Source organism: Macadamia integrifolia, chromosome 6 (genome assembly GCF_013358625.1).
Source record: "Macadamia integrifolia cultivar HAES 741 chromosome 6, SCU_Mint_v3, whole genome shotgun sequence".
NCBI lineage: Eukaryota > Viridiplantae > Streptophyta > Magnoliopsida > Proteales > Proteaceae > Macadamia > Macadamia integrifolia.
In genome coordinates this window covers 19,438,387-19,461,648 of record NC_056562.1, presented here as the reverse complement: position 1 = coordinate 19,461,648, position 23,262 = coordinate 19,438,387, and the positions used below count along the sequence as shown (strand labels likewise).

Genomic DNA, 23,262 nt, shown 5'->3' with positions numbered 1-23,262 from the left:
TCCTAAAAATTGACACCCTTAATTGTTACATGATCATCTCTGGTCCGATTAATCAATTTGGTCCAATTTAAATTCATAAATTAATAATCAATTCCAATTGTCAATCAATCAATTCTGATTGCCAGTTCTGGTCCCAGATTGACACCCCATCTCTTTTGGTGGAACTTGGGCATTATGGACCCACTTTGATGGATCAAATTATAATGACATCCTATCCCTTATGCTCCTAGAAATGAATACAAGCAAGGGGGATCTATTTCTTACCTTTGAACTGAAGCTAAACAAATTCTAGTGTCACAAAACATTTCCAGTACTCTTTTTACAATGGTGTCAATGTACTTCTACTACAGAATGTTTCCAGCCAAACAAAAAAAAAAAAATCTTCTACTAAATTTTCCCTATGGGACCCATGTTATCAATGGTGATGTAAGGTCATGATTGGATTATGGTTTTTTCTTTTTTTAACATAATATTAAATTTATTCACAAAAATCTTCTACCCTAGGAAAGTAGAGTCCACGAGGTGGCTGTAACCACCAAACTTTTGAAATACCTAGAACACGGCCACCCTTAGCCAGGAAATGAGCCTCTTTGTTACAGTCACCCCTTTATTGGATGAAGTCTAAAATGCTTTTCCCAATCCGGAACATCAGATCCCATGGTTAAAGAGATTCTCTTTTCACCATGGTGAAGACAAAAATGGCCCCAAGTACTATATGGCTAATGGGTATGGGTCTCAAATTCTATATGGCTTATGGGTCCTCCATATCTGTGCCACCTCAGAGAGTGACTGTGTTGAAGACCCTTCTTCACTTAACACCCTGGCTGCTGCGTCCTTGAGCTCCTTCATCCTGCTTCTTACGCTCTGCCCTTCTTCTCCTTCCAGTAGGCTCCTCAACACCTTCCCAATCTCTTCTCTCCCTATAATTCCATCTTCTCTCTCTTTAGGCCTCAGTGCCACCTTCATGTCCTCCACTAGCATCACTGCATTCATCTTTTGCTCTGCATAGAGTGGCCAAGCAATCAAGGGCACACCATTGACAATACTCTCCAAAGTTGAGTTCCACCCACAATGAGTCAGGAACCCTCCAGTCGAGCCATGATTTAGCACTTGGATCTGAGGAGCCCATGAGGGCACCACAAGGCCTCTTCCTTTGGTCCTCTCCAAGAACCCTTGTGGTAAGTGTGAAAATGGATCCTCTATGCTCTGGGCATCAAAGAAGTTGGCATTAACAGATTTACTAGTTGGGCTTCTAATAACCCATAGAAATCTTTGTTCACTTTGCTCCAATCCTAAGGCCAATTCATTCAACTGCTCTGGTGACAAAACTCCTCCACTCCCAAATGAAACAAACAGAACTGACCCATCTGGTTGATCATCCAACCACTTGAGGCATTCATTTGCATCACCCACATCCGCTGAACCGGTCCTTATAAGCGGTCCGACAGGATAAATCTGCAGTGTACACAACTCTCCACCTTCCATAAAAGCTTTGATTGCACCCGGTTCCAAATCCATGAAGCTATTCAATAACACCCCATCAGCCGATACAATACCTCTACAAAGGTTAAGAATGCATGAATATGCTTCATTCTTTCGATCCTGAACCGGGTCGAACAATTCACTTCCATGAACAGGTACGCATCCGGGCAATTTCACCGGTTCAGGTAGGTCTCTATACTCACAAGAGTACATCTCATCTAGCTTTGGCACATATAAGAATAACCACAAAGACATAGCTGTAGAAGGAAAGAAAAGGTATGACAAAACCTTGAATTCCTTGGCCACTGTGAACGCATCAACGCCAAATTGATCAACAATTAAAGCAGAGAGATGAGAAGTGATAATTAGGCTCTTAAGTACCTCCCTAAGTGAAGGAAGACAGCGAGTCATGGTGCGACAAATGAGAACCTCGGGAAGTGTGTCCGCAGAGAGGTCATCTAGATTAACCGGTGGGAGTAACACAGAATTTATTCCTTTGGGAAGTGCATCAAGGGCTTCTTTCTGGGCTTTCGGTAGAGGACCATCACAAGGGATGGTGAAGGTAATTGAGAAGTGGTGATAGAGAATGAGTCTCTTTGCAAACTCGGCTAGTGGGATGAGGTGACCCATCCCTGGTGAGGGTAGAATGACAATATGGGTAGCTTCTTCTTGTGGTTCTCCCATGGTGGTTGCAACTAAGAGGATTGGATCTGGAATTGTAAGGAGAAGCAAAGGGAAAATTGGTTAATATAGACAGTGGGGGAGAGAGCTTTTTGAATTGTGGTTGGAGCCATCACTTGTTTGTGAATTTCATTGGTTTGAGGTTAAAGTGGAGTTCTCCCTCCATAATCTCATCTGAATCTGTGATGTCAGCACTAACGTATGATGCTTCAACTTTCTCCTTTTTTGGTTGTGACTTAGACAGTTTATCTTTAACCTAAAAGAATGAAGCCATGAAAAGGGAACAATGGAAAGGAGAAGAGAAATGTGGTGAAATTATGGAATATTCTTATTTAAGATGCCATTAAGTTTAATGGCTAATGTGCTCTGTCCCACACTAAAGTGTTTGCATCCATCTTTCACCAAAAGAAATGTGGTTGCATCCCTAGTTAGTTTATTCGCGTTTAAAACGACGTCCCATTTTTTTGCCGTTTTAAACGCCGTTTGCCGAATTTTTCACAGAAATTCAGTAAAAAAGGGAACGGGACTATTTGAAGTTTTTTTGCCGTTTTAAACGCCGTCCCGTTTTTTTGATAGTAAAAAAACGGATTTTAAAAAATATAAATGTTTTAAAATAGAAACGTTTAAAACGGGGCTATTTTTTTTTATTATTATCTAGGTATTTAGAGAATTTTTATGCCAATTTATGTCTATATATTGCCCTTTTTTTGACACCGTATTATTTAAATATAAACGTTTAAAACACGTATCGTTCGTTTTTTATTTTTCCCCATTTTTACCGTATTTGACCGTATTTTTGACCGTCCCGTTCACGTTTTGATCCGTTTAAAACATGCCCGTACCGAACAATGTTTTTTTGCCATTCCCGTTTTAACTAACAAAGGTTGCATCCATTGAATTGAAGTGGGGCTGGAAAATGGTGGGGATTGCAATTTATGGGCTGATAAAAATAAAAATAAAAAAAAAGGTAATTGCAATTCTGTTAATCAAAAGGTGGATTTGAACCTTTACGATTTAATTGGATCAGATAAGGAGGCCAAGCAAGAATGAGGTATAAATTTGTTTTATAAAAGGGCATAGAAAATAATTATATTATGAGCAAAAGAATTATGTTAGGTTAGGGAGTAGAACACCTGTGTCCTTACACAGAGTGGGATGAAATGACCCCTTGAAAGCCCAAAATCTTGTACCCTAAAAAAATTAATAGGGATGTTGTGAACAAACTACATATGAATACTATAGCTGATGCATTGATCTATCTCTTAGGATTTTTTTCTATTGTTTTACAGTTATAAAGCTCGATACCCCTTTTATACTTGCAATCACTCTATAATAAACATAAGAACATCTTGATTATATGGTTTCAAAAGCAATTAATGGGGATGGAAGTGAAATTTCAAAACTTAAAAAATAAACTTTAATTTGTTATTATTCTCCATGTGACTATGTAACTAACTCCAAATCATTTCAAATTTAGTTACTGAATTTTACTTTACCCAGCATCCGATACTCTTTGGTTTAAAAAGAAAAATAAAAATTGTATATAAAATGTATCATTACTAATATAGTAAAAAATTTAAGTAATTTATACTAGCGGGAGTGATTACAAAAGTTTCTTTTTAAAATTTAAATTTTTTAATAATTCTTCGCGTAATAAAACATATCCAAAATATGGTTCCTGCAATTTCTAGGTGCATGTTCCATAGAAACCCATCAAATTACAGTCAAATTGATCGCAGTAAAAGAAATTTTGCAAAGTAGAAATTACTTGGTCAGTCAGTGTCCTCAATTAAATGTGGCGAATTTCACTCTTGACGTTGAAAGAGCTACTTGGGCCTATTTGGGCCAAGTCATAGCTACTCCCAAACCTAACCAAACCCATCAGGCTGGAAGATCTTGACCCTACACTACCCATTTGGGCCCAGCCATTGCCCCATCCAAAGAGCCCAATTAATCTCTCTCTCTCTCTCTCTCTCTCTCTCTCTCTCTCTCTCTCTCTCTCTCTCAATTATTTGGGGTACTAAAAGGTATATATAAACACAGATTTTGCCTAGAAAAGTACATATGGAGTATACAATTTGGGGTTGGGACCACACCTATGATTGGTCCTAGCTTGTGGTCTCCCCTTACCCTCCAACCCACCATCAAGGAGGGGTTTCCCAGCACAACAATAATGACAACTCACCTTATCTCAACTAAATTGGTCAGCTAAATGGATCTAGGTAAAGACAAAATAAGAATAGCAATATTAAAAGGAAAGAGAAACAACATTTGTCAGTAAAATTCCACCTAAATGGGGTCGACTACGTGGATCCTTGCCCTCTGATCAGTTTTATTCAAAGTCATACTTGGGAGAAGACCTAAACTATGTACATCTTTCCTCACTACTTCTCCTATGGTTATTTTTAGGTTTGCCTCTAGCTCTTTTAGTTTCTTCAATCTAAATCTGATCATTCCTCATAACCAATGCATCCTCAGGGCTATCCAGGTCTTCGGCCTAACTAGTCCCACTGACCCATACTGACCCCACAACCACATGAACCGGGTCATACCAATGTTGAATGAGAACAATTCAATTTTTAGTGAAAGTAGTGAAGAGCATTAAACATTCCGGTGTGAGTGGCCCCGAGAAGGTAAGAGGAGTTGAACTCAGAACCACACGCTTCCTGAGGTGAAGGTCCCTTGCCAACTCGACTACCTCAGGAAAGTCCAAAATCATATCTAATGTGGTCATCATTATTTTATCTTTCCCAATTTTTCCACACATCCATCTCAACCTCCTCATCTCTGCTACACAACTTATTTATATGACATTTTTTAACTGTTCAACATTCTGCCTCATATATTATAGTTGGTCGTATAATTATCCTATAAAATTTTTCTTTAAGCTTTAAAGGGATACGTTAGTCACACAACACTCTGGATGCACATCTTCACTTCATCCCTCCCACTTCAATTCTCTGTGAAACGTCATTTGCTATATCACCTTTTTTTATTTATGACTGACTTTAGATATCCAAAATAAGCACTCTGTTGTATCTCTCTCTCTCCTCAATTTTCATCATTTCATTATCCATCATTGTGTAACCAAAACTACACATTATATACTCCATCTTCATACTAATTATTTTAAAATCTCTAGATTCCAAGGATGATCTCCATAGCTCCAACTTATCAGTAATCTCTGCTTTTGTCTTATCCACCAAAATAATATCATCAACAAAGATCATACACTATGGAACCTCATCTTGAATAATCTTGGTTAAATCATCTATGATAAGCGCAAACAAATAAGAACTTAAAGTTGATCCTTGATGTAGCTTAATTGTAAATGAGAATTCACTGCTTTGCCCTCTCACGGTTATCACATTTGTCACCATGTCTTCATACATATCTTTAATTATATCTACATATTTACTCGATATCCTTATCTTCTCCAATACATACCAAAATAACTCTCTAAGGACTCTGATGTAGGTTTTCTCTAAGTCAATAAAGACAATATGGAGATCTTTCTTACAAGCTTTAAATTTTTCCATGAACCTTCTGAGTATGTTTTCTGTCATGGATCTACTTAGTATAAAACAAGTTGATTATCTAAGAGAGTAGCGTCGCTTCTCAGGTGGATTTCAATAATCTTCTCCCATGATTTCATGGTATGACTCATAAATTACATGCCTCTATAGTTATTGATGCTCTAAATATCATCTTTATTTTTATAAATCGGAATTACAATGCTTCTCTTCCAATCATCTGGCATTTTCTTTGTGCTCATAATATTATTAACAAGATTGGTTAACTAAGATACCCCACCTAGTCCTAAACTTTTCCACATCTATTATGACTTCATCAAGGCTTGATATCTTGTCCACTTTCACATTTATTAAGGATTTTTTTAACTTCATCTACTCTAACCTTTCATATATGTCTATGACATGTGTTGTCTTGATGAGTAATACAATCTTCGACGTCACTCTTTCTCAAAATGTCTCTATTTAATAGGCTATAAAAATATTTTTCTCATCTCTTCATAATGCAGTCTTCATTTCTTTCATTTTAACTAGAGGTGTCTAATCCTTGCCCGAACTGATAAAACCAACCGAAATCGACCAATAAAACCCGGATTAACCCAAATCAATCCTTTCTAGATTGGTTTTGGATTGAGGCATGATGGACCAGATGAAAACTAGACCAAACTGAAGTGACCTATATCCAAGCCAAAATTGAACCAAATGAAACCAATAAAAAAAAATGATTATGAGTTTATGAATAAGTGAATTGGTTATCCCATTTTTACAATATTAGTGAGAATTTTTTGTTGTAAGGGGAATTGTTATAAATCAATGATTATGAGTTTATCGGGCCTGGGACCATGTGCCTATCCACACAATCCCCAATTCGCCCTACCGTCTGGGCAGCCCACAGATGGGTAGAGATGAGCGTAAGCTAGCCCGGAAACCTTGATTAACAAAAAAATAAATCAATAAATGCGAGGTTAGGAATAGGATAATTGATTTGTAAATTATAAAAATGCCTTCATTGATCTCTTTATTCACTATACAAAATTAATTGGATAGTTAAATGAATGATTTGATTGTAGGATTCATTTAGTAATTTTAAAATTAGCTAACTTCTTAGTAATTAGTTATCTATTGGTTTTAGTATTAGATATCATTCTCTTACAAAGATTTCATTACAAACTTAAAGCATTTTTGCCAAATCTTTCCTCACTACAGGTTATGAAAGTAAGATTTCATTGTGGTTCAAGTCCGAAATAAATCGATCTAAAAATTGGTATTAATCCGACATTGAAAAAACAAAATAAACTAAAATCGCAACAGACCAAAACTAATTCAACCCGACCGAAACCAAGCCAAATCGACCATCTGAAAACCCTAATTTTTTTTTTCACTAAAAGATCATATATATTAAGAAGGAAAAAAACGAAAAATATGATACAAAGAAAGAGGCAGGCCTCAAAACCACACCTCAACATAGGTTGAAGAGGGGATGCACACTATCCACTCGGCATGGCCATCAGCAGAAAGAGGCGACCACCAAAACAACCATCACAAAAAGAGGAAAAAATTACCCTAGTACATTCTATATTTAGGATGACCAGAGGCATCCATGTCTAAGTCCATCTTCACCAAAGGCAACCAAGAAGTAACCGGAGACGAAATCTCAAAACGAGCCGCTGAATTGGAAAGGAAGTCAGCTACAGAGTTTGCCTCACAGAAATAGTGAGTTATATTCCATTCCACCTCTGCCAAGTAGGACATGCAGTTTATCCATCTCTGGTACGCTACCCAAGGAGGTTTTTTCTTTTGGAAAAAAATTACCACCGCCGTCGAATCACATTCAATCCAAAGCCGGAGGATGCCCAGTTGCTGCGCCGCCTCAATACCAATCATTACAACCAAGAATTCCGCTTTAAGATTTGTTCGAGTTCCTAGGAAGCTTCAAAAGTTTTCCACCACCTCGGCCTTCTCATTTCTTAGAACATCCCCTACACCAGATTTTCCTGGGTTACCAATTGAACATCCATCGGTGTTAAGTTTCACCCAGCCTGATTGAGGGGGGCACCAATAAATTTCAAAATTTTCATGGTGCCTATGCCTTACACCTGAAAAACCCAAGCTCCTAGCATTTAAAAGATCCACAATGGATAGATGCGAACCTGAATGCACCAAGGATTGGGAGCTAATATCGTTTCTCAACAGATCAAACCACTGATCAGCAGAGATACCCACTCCATCATATTTCCTTCTATTCCTTTCCAGCCATAAGAAATAAGGAATTAAAATAAAACCCTTCAGCCATACACCCTTAAAAGAAAGCTTTGAAGCTTGATCTTTCCACCAAGCCATCAAGCGGTCAATACCATCAAAACTAAGCCAAGTAACTCCAAAGCACCCACAAAACTTCTACCATAGATGAGCTGCAAATGAACACTCAAAGAGAGAGTGATTCCTAGACTCCTCATCAATGCCACACATATAGCAAACTGAGGGCAGCATAATTTCACATTTTTTGACATTGTCATCAGATGGAATTCTGTTTTTGATCATTCTCCAACCAAAAATCGATTGCCTTGGTTGAAGTTGGCACTTCCAAATCAAAGAGAACCATGCCACTTTTGGATATTCCTTCCTCACCTTATCCCAGGCCGACCTTAAAGTAAAAACACCTGAAGATGTCAATCCCCAATGCCATTTGTCTTCCAAGTAAGAGATCCTAATGTTCTTAGCTTGATCAAAAAAAATTTCAAAAAATATGGTTTCAGGATGGGGGAAATTCCAATCACCTTGCCTAATGAAATATGAGACCCTTGCCTACAGAGAACAGGAAAGACCCAGTTGCAGATCAGCTAGCTCTTCAATAGATTTATTTCCTACCCAGCTATCTGTCTAGAAATTAATTTGATGACCATTACCAATAGTCCACTGCTCCTGAGATTCCATCCATTTCCAAACCTTTTTGAGACTAGGCCAAATAGAGGAAGAGAGGTGACTAGTCTTCAGAGATCCATCAGACTTCAAGAACCAGGCACGAAGAAAAGAGCTCATCAATGTTTTTTCATGTTTAATTTGCCATGCTAGTTACAAAGGCAGGAAAAGTAACATCATGCAACTTCCTTATGCCTAGGCCTCCCTCCCTCTTGGGTTTACAGACTTCGTCCCACTTGACAATGATCTTTTTCCCTGACTCCATATCTCCCAACTAGATAAAGTTATGCATCCACTTCTCCACCAGTTGAATAGAACTACCAGGCCACCAATATATTTTGAAATTGTGAATCAGAATGTTAGAGATCACTAATTTTACAAGTTTCACCCTTCCCGCCATAGAGAGAAGTCTACCCTTTCATCCAAATAACCTTCTCTTGATTTTATCCAAGAGGGGCAGCATGTAATCTCTTTTAACTCGGCCCTTAAAAAGCTCAACCCCCAAATGTTTTGTAGGGAAACAGGCAGAAGCAATACCCAGATAATCACTTATGAAGTGTTTTCTGTGAGGAGCAACACTCCCAAAAAATATATTGCTTTTATCTAAGTTAAATTTCTAACCTGAGAAGGCCTGATATTTAACCAGAAAAGCATGAATATTTTTTACATATTTTACCGAGCCATTTATAAAAAAAAAAAAATGTTATCAGCAAATAATAAGTGAGTGGGAGTGGACACACCTCGAGGACCTGGGAGAGATTTTATCATCCACTTTTGCGTCAAACTGCTCAAACCTCTACATAGCACCTCCTCCACTAAAATAAAGAGAATAGGGGATAAAGGATCACCTTGGAGAAGACACGACCCACTCAAAAAAACCCAAAGGACCTCCATTTACAAGCACAGACACTCAAGAGGAAACCAAAATTTGGTGAGCCCAAGAGATCCAACTTGTAGAGAAATTGAACTTATTCAAAGTGGCAAACAAAAAATCCCAAGATAAGGAATCAAAAGCCTTCTGGACATCCAACTTCAACCCCATACCACCACCCCTTACCACTGAGTGCATCATATTGGAGAGCTCAGACGCCATGCTAATATTTGCTGAAATGATTTTACCTTTCTAGAAAGCGCCTTGCTCCTCAGAGATCACGCAAGGTAATAAAACTTGAAGCCTAGATGCCATAATTTTAGTCAAAACCTTGCAGAAGAAGTCCCCCATACATATGGGACAGAACCTATCAAGGGATGCGGCCCCCCTCAACTTTAGGAATGAGAGAAATAAAATAATTATTAATCCCTTTAAGAAGTTGACCAGCCTCAAAAAAAAAATTTAACAGCCCTAAAAAAATCGTCATCAACAATTGGCCAGCATTTTCAAAAGAAACTACCTAGAAAGCCATATGGACCAAGCGAGCTAGCTGGATCCAAGTCCCACACCGCCTGCTTGATTTCATCCCTGCTCGGAACAGCCTTCAAATTTATCACATCATCCTCTTCCAACACTCTTGGAATATTTTCTAACAGGTCACTGTGACACAACGGTTTCAGAAGCCTCATGAAACCTTTGATAAAATTCAGAAATATAGGAAGCAATGTCACTTTGATCAGAGATCCATGAACCATCCTCCTTTCTCAAAGTTGAGATCTGATTTTTAGCACGTCTTAATTTCATAGATAGATGAAAAAAATTGGAATTGCAGTCTCCATCTTTTATCCTTCTCAGTTTTGCCTTCTCTGCCCACAGCTTGTTGTGCAACTAACTTGCTTTCAACAAAGTTGTCTTTACGTCTGCTTCTTTATTGAACAATTCATCTATTATACTAGCTACTTCAATCATATCCTGAACCTCCTTGAGGACCACCTCGCCTTCTTGAGCTCATCTTTTAAGTTAAGAAAAGTAGACCTCGCCCATGGTCTCAACGTCTCCTTAACTCTTTTTAATTTAGATGCTGGGATGAAAATAGGGTCACCACCAAACTGACCCCTCCAGGCATCCTCCACCACCGAAATAAAACTTTCATTTTCCATCCAGAAACTATGGAAACGAAAAGGGATATTTCTAGGCTTTGGAATATCATCCGAAGCTATTAATAACGGGGTATGATCAGACACTGACGACACCAAGACCTGCTGCTTCACATTCTTATAGAAATCAAGCCACTTCTTATTGCAAAAACTACAATCCAGGACTATCGTCACATTACCTCTTCGACGATTATTTGACCAAGTAAATTTCTTTCCCATAGAGGGAATAGGAAGCAACTCGCACCCATCAATCATGGCCTGAAATTTTGCAGCCGATCCAAGATTAAAAGCTCCTGGGCCTTGCTTCTCATGAGAAGCTAGAGTGGTATTGAAGTCCCCAATTACTGACCAAAGAATAAGAGCAGACACTTGTAACCCCAGCTCTAACCACAAATTCTTGCAAATAACTTTAAAAGAGCTCACATGCACGAAAGAAAACCCCACACTACTCCCAAGTCTATCAAAGACAATGGAGAGATGTTGGTCGGACATGGCTACAACCACAGGGCGTTGAATGCCTAACTTCCAGATCACCCAAAGATTAGGACCATCCCATCCCTCTCATTATGAAGAAAGTCTACGTTATAACCCAATTTATTAAAAAATAAAGCAGGGAATTTACACACTTGAACCATGGGCTCAGCTAAACAAATCACCTTTGGAGAGTACTTCCTCAACATCAAACGAAGGGTGCCTATACCAGGAGCCTTCTTGACGCCCCGAATATTTCAATAGATGACCCACATAGATCACTGATTTGAAGAGGTACTTTTGTCAAACTTTTTTGCCTGACCTGCTCTTTTCTTCTTTTGCGCGGCTCCCATCGTCAAAGTTCCAGGGTCTTTCTCCCTCAACCTTGCCACTCTATCCACTGCCATGACCTCAAAGTGAATGACTGAGATAGCTCCCACATCGCGGTGCACTTCTGACATGGATGAGACAATATATTCCCCAATAATTGTCTGAGGGTGGAGGGAGCCGCGATCATCATCCCTACCCCTACCCAAGCAATGGGAAGGATATCGAGATTCAGGCAGAGGCATGTCTCCTTCAAAATCAGCGTTCAAGGATGTCTTCTCCAATCCCAAGGACACCTGGTCCAGATCTTGGATCGGGTTTGCACTTGGACCATGGGTAAACCCATTATCAGAGACTGCTTCTGACCCATCCACCGCAATCATCATACCTTCCATATTTGGAGGAGGAGAATAAGCAGCGTTATTCCTTATACCATTCACAATCGGGCTATGCATGGAAGTTTCCAAAAAAAATCTGGATTTCTCCCTCAGCGCAAGGCTGGTTTGAATTTTGAATATTTGAGACTGATACTGGATCAGGATCAATATTCTGATTTGGCACTTATTGACTCCTAGCTAGAGACACATCAGCTGAGTTGCCTCCACTTGAGTTGACTCTGTCTTCACAGTAGACTCCACTTGGAACCTGTGTAGACTTCTCCACTGCAGATTGCTTTTCATCGTCTATCTTTCACTGCCTACAACTACCCACCAGATGCCCTACTCGCTTGCAATAGCCACATCTTTTAATATTGTCCTTGTAAATCACCTTCTGGACGAAGCCAAAAACTTGGTTTGTACCAGGTTCCAGTCTTTCAACCTGAAACTCTTCCACCCTCACTGCCGATTCAAAGATATCAATCTCTACCAACACCCACGCGAAGTAGCCAAGAAGGCCTTGTCTCATCCTTCTATCAAGGGCTACAGGATGTCCTACTACCTTTGCAATGGGTAGGAGAACGTTTTCGTGCCAATATTCCAATGGCAGATCCAGAAAATGAATCCAGATCAGCTTCGTGGAAGACTGCTTCTTGTGAATGTTAAAATCAGGTTTCCAATGTTGGAAGCAGATCACCTGATCTCCAAACCTAAGAGGGCTTCTCATCCACACTGCTGCCTTATCTCCCTCATATCTAAAATGAAAAATAACAAATCCTTTTCCCAAGGGGTGCATAGATACCCCTTGGCTTAAGTTCCACTTTTCCCGAGCCAGATCATCCAAAGAGTTAAGAAGGAAATTCACCCTGCCGATTAATGCGAAGCAAAAATTCTGTCTCTTTGATTTGTAGTCTTTTTGCGGAATCATCACTCGATGAAAATTCCCAGCTTGGATCGGTTCAGGTAGAGAGTCCATAGCTGGCCAAGTCGAGTTCCCAACTATCTTCGCATAAGAACGTCGATGATCTCCACCTTCATGCCTCCTCTCCGGAGAGAGGAGGAGGAACTCCTGGGCCACGATCCAGAGTTTCTCTGTCACCCCCATCGTCTTCATCCAAAGCCAAATCTGCATTCCCAACCAAATCGCCAGACACTTTCTCTCCTCCAATCGTCATCCTTAGATGGATCAAAAAAACCCTAATTTTAACTATATTATAAATAGTTTTTTTTTTCTCGTTCCTTTGTGTTCATATTATTATAAATATCCTTATGTTACTTTGCCCTTATTGTTCTCCTCACAATCTTCTTAGCTTCGTTTCTATCAACATTATATCTCTTTTTATTTTCATCATGCCTTACAACTATAGCTTTCTTAGTCTTAATAGCTAATTAGAGCCCATCCCACCACCAAATCTCCCTAGGGGTTTTTCAGTATAGTCTTTCCTATTGCTGTAAATTCTAGGGAGTTGAAGCTAAAATTAGGTTGGGCAATTCAGGTTGGGGTCAATCAAGCCCAAGTTGCACCCACAAGTCAAATTGATTGTATATATTTGCTAGTCATTGAACTACAATTTTGGCAGATGCCAAAATACGTGACGAGGAAAAGAAGAAAAAGAAGGATACATATACATATGGTAGTACTCATCGACTTAGTGACAGACGCCAAAATATAAGATGAGGAAATGATATATATATATATATATATTACTCATCGGCCCATAACTCCAACAGATGCCAAAAGAACTGTTTTTTGCAATTTCTCTTCTCATGTCAGATCTTCAACTTTAGACGATCACACTTTTCAACGAGTTGTTTGGTAAATAAATCAGACCTCCTACTGGTTATATCAAGTTTAATGTTGATGGCGCAGGCTTAGGGATTTCAGGAATGGCTGGAATCGAAGTAGTATGCAAGGACTCTAATTGTGATTAGGGTCCTATGAAGAACTGGGTACACATATGCAGGCCCTTGAAATTAAAGAAGCCCTCAAGTAAGATTTTCTTAATGGCTATTCAAATCTCAATATTGAAAGAAACTGCCTAATGATTATCAATATTCTCAATCATTTGAGGGTTCGATTCCTTGATGGATATTGCATATGATTACTTTGATCATATAGCTTCCCAAAATATATATAGGGAAGGCTATTTTTGTTGTAAATTATCTAGCTTCTGAAAGCGCTTCTAAGCAATGTTTCATATCTTGTGAACTTCAACCTTTTTTTTTCTTTTTTTTGGGGGGGATGGGGCTGGGGCTTGAATAGATCCTATCGAAGGCCCATCGGAAACTAGTGTTTGGAATCCCAACTCAAGGAAGGGCGGCCAAGGGGTGAGTTTGTGAGAGTGGGGGGTAAATGGTTCAATAACAGGATGATTGTCTATCCAATTGGGGGGAGGGGGAGAGTTGAAAATGTGTCTTCTTCCTAGACTTAGGCCAGCGCTCTACTGCTTTGGCAGCCACCACCATGCCAAGCGGTGCGTTCCCCCAAGATTCCTTTCACTCATCTTGTATTTCGATGCGTATGGAGTTTTCTTCACCAACAGGGTGGGTATTTTGTACTTCTCTGGGTGGGGCCGTTATTTTTGTCCCCACTGTTTTTGGACGCAAAGCCCATATGACTCGTTTGTCTTATTTTCCTATACATATATATATATGGAAAAAAGGACTGTCTGAGAGTGTAGGGGATACACCCAGACACAAAGGTGGGCGTAATAACCGCCCCAACCAGCCCCCATGAAAGTGGGAATGCCCACCCTATTGTTGCTTCCTAGTGTGCTCCCATTGGCCCCGTCTTGGTGTAGGAGTCACTTTCGGACAGAGAACTCTTCCCCTATATTTAAGGCAAAGAAGCCCAAAAGACAGTGTGGCCTTTGCACCCTCACACAGTGGAGGGAGAAATGATCGCCCTACCCCACCCCTTATGAAAAGTAAATATCCTACTCCTGTTGATGCTTCTACTAGTGTTCTCATTGGCCTCGCATTGGTGCAGGGGCCACACTGCCTTTTAGGGAACCTTTTCCTATATATATAGAAAAAGGAACCATGCCCGCTGGTGTGTCTCTACGCCCAGATTAGGTGGGCACAAAAAAGATGGTGCTGCCCCTTGCCTAGATCCCTCTGTGTAGCCGCCCAGTGGGATTGATCATCCAGTTCCAGGCAAGGTTTAAAGTATCAGTACGTATTGTACCGTATCAGCTGATACGTATCAGTATCAATCGGCATCGGTATGATACTACCGATATAGTACATAGAATTTTAAAAAATTTTAGATATCGATATGTATCGGACCGTACCATATCATATGATACATAACAATACTACCGCTATGTACATTTCCTCATGATTTTTTATTTTCCATAAAGAATCAGTACATATATTAGTATGGTACAATATAGTCATATAAGGGCCAAACAATTCATTTTAGAGTAAAACACAACTTTTGGAGCTAAGCTTTTGTTCATTCTTCGCTAATGCTAGCAAATTTTCTCTCTAACAAAAGTGAAAATCAAGTTGGGGATTCTATATATTGGCCATAAAGAACTACAAATCAAGGATTCAAAAAAGTTTAAAGCAAGGATTCAATGCTTCAAGGCCCTTAAATTTTTTGAAGAAAGTATCAATTTTTTGGGTGAGTTCTTGCTATAACCCCCCCCCCTCCCTTTTTTCTTCAAATTTTGCTTATTTTCCTTGTTTCTAGAACATGTATTTATGATCTAAAAGCAGATTATGACCATGAATCTAACGACTAAAGAAAAAAATTGATTTGAACTTTTGACCATGAATCTAAAGACTAAAGAAAAAACTTGATTTGAACTTAGATTAAAAAAAAAAAAAATCCCAAAAAGGTAAAGGTTTCAAATTTGTTTCTAATTTTCTTAAATCTATTGCAACTTGCTTGTCAAAAATAAGTGAATCTTTTATATGTCGTACACAAAAGACATCTACAACTTCTAACAATTTTTTTTCTTTTCAAAACGTATGTATTTTTATTTTTATTTTTTGAGAAATATAAAAAAAAAAATTCTTATTATTTTTAGAAAAATCAACTCATTATAGTCTTATAAAAAAACTTATAAAAAAGCTATAATTTACTAAAACTATTACCAAGTTTTGAATCTTTTAATTGAAACACTTTTATCATTTTTCTACATTATGAAAAATTTTATTTTTCTAAAAACAAGTAGTTTATGAACTAAATTATTTTAAATCAATCTAATAAGCTTTGATAAATATTAAAGTGCATCATACACATTGATTTTGACATACTTATATGATGTTTCATTATTTACATTTTAAGAAGATGCCTAAAGGATGAACTTAAGATATTGGATGGCATTCTACCAAGAATAGATTGTGGATAAAGTGCAACTATTGTGATTCCATACACTTGGAGGTGGAATTACTAGGCATAACCAACACTTGGCGAGGTTTCTAATGGTCCCAAGCGAACAAAGTGCCCTTATGAAGTAAACAAAACAATAAGTAAGCACCAAAGGAGAAGTAGAGATAAAGCAAAACAAACTGTTGAAGATGAATATAGGTTGATTGACAATCGAAGGGATCCTAAGGATTATAAAGGATATGATATGGAGATAGAGGATGAAGATCATCAATTTGCACAGGTGATGCATATGTCAAGAGAGAAGCAAAAGAAAAGAACGGAGAGATGAGCAGTTTAGAAAAAGTCAATTTGTAAGACCAGCACGTGGTGGCCTAATTATTGTTGAGCAAGGTGTTTGCCCCTCATATCGTCCAAGTGTAGACAAGGGTAAGGGCAAGATTCCCATTGGCCTTAGTATAGTAGCCAATGTGAAGGGTATGTTTGAAAAATTTATAAAAAGTGGTAAGGGTATGGGAAAAGGAGCCCAAATATTAAAGACATGAGTCATGCACCCTATAGAGAGAAAGGATGAAAGCCAACAAAAGATTGAAGAGAGTTATTAGCTTAAGATATTAAGCAAAAAGATTGGAAAAGCAATCTCCAGGTGGTTCCATAGTTCTATGATTCCACCTCATAAAACTAAAAATCCATACTTTAAAGCTATGGTTAAGGAGATCCAAGCATGTGGGAAAAATGTTAAGCCATCCACACCTTATGAAATTTTGTGCCTTACTTAAATGCTATTGTGAAAGAGGTGGATAAGTCTACTAAAGAGTTCAAATATAAGTGGTCTGAATATGGAGTGATCATCATGTGTAGTGGGTGGAGTGGACCAACAAGGATGTCTATCATTAACTTCCTTGTATATTGCGACAGAAAACAATCTTCCACAAGTCTTTCAATGCATTTAAAGATATCAAGGATGTAATGCATTTGTTCAAATTAATGGATCAATTTAGGGATGAGATGGGGCTAGATAATGTCATCCAAATAGTGAAAGACATTGCCATAAATTTCCAAAAGGTCGGTATCTTGCTTAACCCCACCCTATAATGGACACTTTGTGCAGCCTACTATATTAATCTGATGTTCAAAGGCATTGGTGAAAAGCCCAAAGTGCATAAGGTGGTTTCTGATGCCAAAATGATCACCAACTTCATTTACAATCATAACTAGGTGTTGGCATTGATGAAAAAATACATGAAACGTGACTTAGTGAGGCCCACAACAATACGATTTGCAACGAATTACATTGCACTTGATAGTCTCGAAATCCAAAAGGAAGGGTTACTTAAATCATTCACCTCTATTGAATGGTTGAGTAGTAGGCACTGAAACTGGAAAAAAAAAATTCAAGACCTAATCACCTCAACAAAGTTTTGGGAAAGAGTAGCCGACTTACTAAGATTATGCAACCACTCTTTATTGTTCTTAAAGCAATTGATGGGGATAAGGCACAGATTATGGAAAATATAGTATATTGTATGGAACTCGTCAAAAAGAATATACAAGATGACAACCAAAGCCATGCAATTTTTTTTTTTTTGTAAGATTATAAAAAACCGATGCGAAAAATGTTAATTCAAGACATTCATCAGGCAGGTAACCTCATAAGTAAATGACTTATGTTTCATCTTGAATACTTACTAGTCAGTAATTACTATTTAGTTATTACTCTATTAGTATGCTGAGTTACTAACAACAATTCCAAACCATGAACAGCCTATTATTTGAATCCTAACCTTCACTAAGCTTTCAATTTAAGTTTAAAGGTAATTTGATGCAATCCGTTATAAAAAAATTAAAAACTAGGGTTTTATAATCGCAATTGAGCAACTGCAAGGGTCGAATCCTTCTAACACTTTAAAACTATGATCCACGTTCGATTGGAGAAAAATAATCCACCATTAAAGACTAGGGTTTTATAAACCTTATTTTTCTTCTTTACACACACTCACACTCACAAAGGAGAGGAGGGGGAGAGAAAAAATGGGAGGGGAGGGAGGAGCATCCAAAATCATATGGTTCTCTCTCCCTTGTCCATTTATAATAAAATCACTTTTAGGGTTTCCTCTTTTGGTCCAATCTTTGTTTCCTAAAAGAGAAGACCATCTTGGTTGTAGAGAATAATTTTCAAATGGAACAACTACTTTGCTTTTAAAGTGGGAAGAAGTAGAATCTAAAAGCGATTGCTATCTTTCCTCTTATGGGTGAAAATATAATTAAATTATATTTTATTCATTATCATAAATAAAAATATAATTAATCATTTAATATTCTAAAATTTTGTCAGGAAATATTAACTCTTTAATTTGCACATTAGACTTTTCACTTTTCTAATATCTCATACTAAGCTATAGGGCATGTAATTTAATACTGCCTAACCCCAACTCATTGTGCATATATGTTTCAGATATTCATTGAACATAATCGGATGCCAAAAAAATATTTTAAATAAAATTTAATAAATAAAATATTATTTTTAATATTTAAAAATAACTTTGTAAATAATTTACAAAAATGATACTAGTACCAGATTTCTGTCTGATCAATCACACACAGTCTCTCTCCTTGATTTTCCCTAATTAAGGGCAGTGGATCCCATGTTGACAATCTCTTTCATTAACAATATGGGATCGCGTGTCCAGCATACCGATATATAGTCTGTTGGACATCAATCAGTAGTTTATCAAAACATATGATACAACACTACAACAAATAGAATCTCTGGGGTCAAAGGTCAAATCGCAAGTACAAATCTTGTCCTCACACAAGTGGAAATAATATATGTAAGATTCTTACCAGATTCTTTTCTATACACACATAGTATATGTGCTTACATACATGTACTTGTAGACACCCAATTTTTTCACCCACCCTGACAGTGATGATATATAAGGAACGATCGAGGTTTCTGCTTCATATCAGAAGGGAATCTAGGCCTTTGGTGACGATCCAAATGTTGGCGATGACCCGAGAATCAACCCTAAACCCTAATTCAACCCTGAACCTGGCAGTGGCCTGAATCAACTAGAAACCCTAATTGTCACACCCTGCTTGCACAAACTGAGTCGGTGACCGAGTTAACTCCGGTTAACTCACAAACCTACCAAGATCAACAATGCAGTAACTACAATATAGCATACATCTACTAAACTAAGATAAGGCCTATATTTTCAGTGGAAGATCTATTCATAATAATATTTGTAATTGTTTTCCAAATACTTGATACCCAAATCGAGTCATGAAAGTTATATGCATTTGGGCCTGAAGGCATGGTATATACACAAAAATATAACAATTTAAGAATCAAGTAGTCAAAAGGGAGTACATCAAAAGAATAAAAAAGAATCACTTAGGAGTCACTGTTGCTATGCAGCACAATCCTCACACGTGTAGTCGGCATCGCGCTAGAACTCATCAGGGATCCACCAGTTCTCAGAGGAAAACTTCACAGTGGGGCCCAGCTCTTGATCTTCAGGTGGGTAACCTGAAAAATCACCTAAAAAGAGTTGTGCACGTGGGATGAGCTCACTAGCACAGTAAGTGGAAAGGAAGACCACACAAGCAGTCACAGTACAAATGCACCTATATGTATGCAATTTATTTTAATCCTATTAGCCTAACAAAATTACTAGGTCATAGGCTATGTGTTATTCACAATCATAGTGCGTATATGCCCCGAGTATGAGCCACAGACCCCATCCCACGATACGCCCATAGGGTTATCGAAGAAGGCCCACCATTGGTACCAGAATTTAAAATGCAAGCCGACTCCCGATAAATTTAAATGACAGGAAGTAAATAGGTGACTCCACCTGAAATAAAAGTAATATAATCGGCCCTCTAAATATACCATCGGGGTTACTGACTGTCCTAGTGATCAGCCGTGTGTACGTCTAACCGTTGCAGGAGTTCGACAACTGTAAACCAATGCTTTCCCCCAATGGGCCCCCAACACGCAAACCCCTGTTGGGAAGGGTCGTAGCACAAAGGGGTAAATCAAATCCTAGTTGCATGCCTCTATATGAGCATAGTACGATTACACGATGGCACCGCGTCCCATTCTATGAGCCACCATGTACTCGTTTTCAAGCCGTCTACGACATCTAATCTAACATGCATATCATGTCCAAATGAAATTTCTCCATCACATACATCAAGACATAAAGGATATTCATCATAAAGCAAAGGATAGCATGTTATGTAAATGCAGATACAATGCATGATATGGCATACGTGATGATTAATCTACACATAAGTGATATGATGACATGACTAGACTAACACATGTTAAGTGATGCATAAATATTTTGAAGTTAAATCAAAGTTCAATTCCCACTTATTTGTATATGTACACGATGCTTGTAGTCGGTAGTAAGAGATCCGATCTGTGGGTACACGTATAATGAGTGAAACCTATCATAAATATAATGGTTTATCATTTCACTATTTTGGGGTCAAAATCATTATGTTTGAACACTAAAATCGGGTTTAGAATTATAAATGGGGGATACTCATCAAATTTGGACCCATTCTGGGTATTATGGAAAGATAGGTGGGCATGAGTCAAAGACAGGCAGGCCTTGGAGCCCACCGGTCTTATACTTGTCGATTACACCCTATAACACCTCCTAGTCTTGAAACAAAATTCTTCTATCACCTTCCCCATCTTCTCTTTGGCTTGGGGAACTTGTTTGGGGTCGACCCGGTAACTCAAATCACTCATCTAAGGTCCAATCATGTATCCTCAACCTAGATCTAAGATCAAATCAAAAGAAAAATGGAGATTCTTACCTCTTTCTCACGAACACCAATGAAACCCCAAATTTCACCTTTTTAGCTCAAGAACTTTCTAATACTCTAGATCTTCATCAACACTCCCTCCAAATCCTTCAAAATCATTGCACACACCTTCCATTAGACCTTAAATTTGATTATCCAAGTAGGATTAGCAAAATCCAAGTGGGTTCTTTCCCAAAAATCAAAAAGAGGGTTCAAGAAAGGGGTTTTTCTAAGAATCTTTGGAATATGTATAATATCTACCTCAAATCGAAGATCCCGGCGAGCTGATCATTAATCCGGGCTCAAAATACCAAGACCCAGCTCCAGTGAAGCTTTACGATCGATTTTTCTTCTTCTTTCTTCTTCTTCCTTTTACCTTTCTTCTTCTTCTTCCTTTTTTCCTTTCTTCTTCTTTCTCTCTCTTCTTTACTCTCCCACCGACCAACTATAATTAATGAGGGAGAAGACAATAAATGTCTCCCCCCCCCCTTTTATACTCGGGCTCCCAAAATATCTTTTAGTCATAGGTGGGCACCATCTCATGTGGGTATTCTCATTTGTTACTGCTCCACTTGGGCTTCAATGGGAATAAACTCCCACATATATTTAAATTACGTTGGCACCCACAAATACTAGTACGTACATTAACTTCTTGTACATGACCTCGTGGTGTGTGCAAGTGCAAGGCTTGGGTGCACATATTACACTTGGTACCCACTCGGTCATGTCAGGCCAACTTGAGTTCAAGGTCACTCTTGCTACCATGTTCCATATGGTACTTGCGTCAGTTCGCTCCGATTCAGCCCCTACATGATAAAACCAAGTCAATACGGGTAATTAGACCGGATTTAGAAAGTAGGGTATCACACTAATACAACCCGAAACCCTAATCTTGCCTTTGGATAGTACTCGAAAAGATGATTCTAAAGATATATCGAACGTGAAAATCAGACCACCGGATCTCCCGAAATCACTCCCAGAAGTCAAAACCAGGATCAACGACCCGATTTGGACCCAGATTTTTCTCGAGCCAGCCATTTTTTGTGGGCTCGCCAAAAATCCCCATGGGCCTATTAGGCCCTTGCCAAAAATGGAAATAAAAAATGATAAAAATAAATTATTTTGAATAAAAAATAAAAAAAAATGGTTTTATAAAAAATAAATTTGAAAGAAACAATTTTGATGGGTCTGTCAACATTTTGGCGGACCTACCAATTTTCAAATAAAAATGGTATGATTTGGGTGTTTTTTACGGACCCACCATCTTTCAAATAAAAATGGCATGATTTGTGTGTCTAAAACGTGGGAAAAATCATTTTTGGAAGGAACTTCTGCAAGGCCCATGAGAAACTACCATTTTTGGATGGTAGGCCCGTGGCTATTTTGGACAGACCTATAAGAGGGGGGTTGAAACCTATAAATAGGGTCTTCTTCTCCACAAAGAGAAGACACGGACAAGAGAGAATAAAGTGGAGAGAGTGAGGGAAAGAAAGAAAGAAAAGAAGAGAGAAAAAGGGAAAAGTGAGAAGGAAAGTGTGGACAGGGGGTGAAGAGATTCTTCCACTCCTCACCCTTGAGAAGCGTGTCAGGGCTTGAAGTGCCACTAAAGACCTAGATTCCCAGAAGAAGAGAAGCAAGCAGCCGAGGTCAATCATGTCTGAGTCAGGAATCTTTATCGGAGCCATCAAAGCATCAATCGGGGTCTAATCCCTCTCGACCTGGAACAAGGGTCAAGGTCAATTATAATTTCCTAATAGAATAGTCATAATGTAAATCCTTCGTTAAAATAGCATGTGAATAGTATTGTAAAATACATAGTCATGCATGTAGGTTAAGACGAAAAGAGGAATATTCGAAAATCAGCATCTAATAGGAAGACCGGTTCAACTGAGTGAAGTGGGTGCCTAACACCTTCCCAACTTCATAACCTAACCCTTACCTTAATCTCTAGACCAAACCGAGTCAATCTCAGGTCCGTCCTTATGGAATGGGCCCACATCTTGTGTCCTAGGCCCTAACCTTAAGTGGCGACTCTAATTGTTTATTATTGTTATTTTTGGAAGATACCCGAGGTGGATAACCCTGAAATAGGCCCCACGTGTCTTCGAGCAAGGACGCGACCGCACGACAGCCCATGGATAGGGCACATTCCCACCACAGTACCAAAATCACATATCTGATAACATACAACGTGTAGTGACCATATGAACAAGATGTTCGATCCTATCCTCAGCCAAGAACAATTTTGGGTGAAAACCAATGCAACAATTCACAAGCCCAA

At 38.5% G+C, this 23,262-nt stretch overlaps 1 protein-coding gene across 1 annotated transcript; it reads right to left on the bottom strand.

The window, feature by feature from the left end:
- Positions 1 to 233: 233 nt before the first annotated feature.
- Positions 234 to 2,269, bottom strand: LOC122081431 (hydroquinone glucosyltransferase-like). The gene has a single exon (XM_042648571.1). The coding sequence runs from the start codon at positions 2,164 to 2,166 to the stop codon at positions 736 to 738; it is 1,431 nt and encodes a 476-aa protein (XP_042504505.1). The 5' UTR covers positions 2,167 to 2,269; the 3' UTR covers positions 234 to 735.
- Between the last annotated feature and the right edge of the window lie 20,993 nt (positions 2,270 to 23,262).

Bases quoted from the DNA above. Each gene is read 5' to 3' on its own strand.
- LOC122081431 (XM_042648571.1), bottom strand. From the start codon at position 2,166: ATGGGAGAACCACAAGAAGAAGCTACCCATATTGTCATTCTACCCTCA.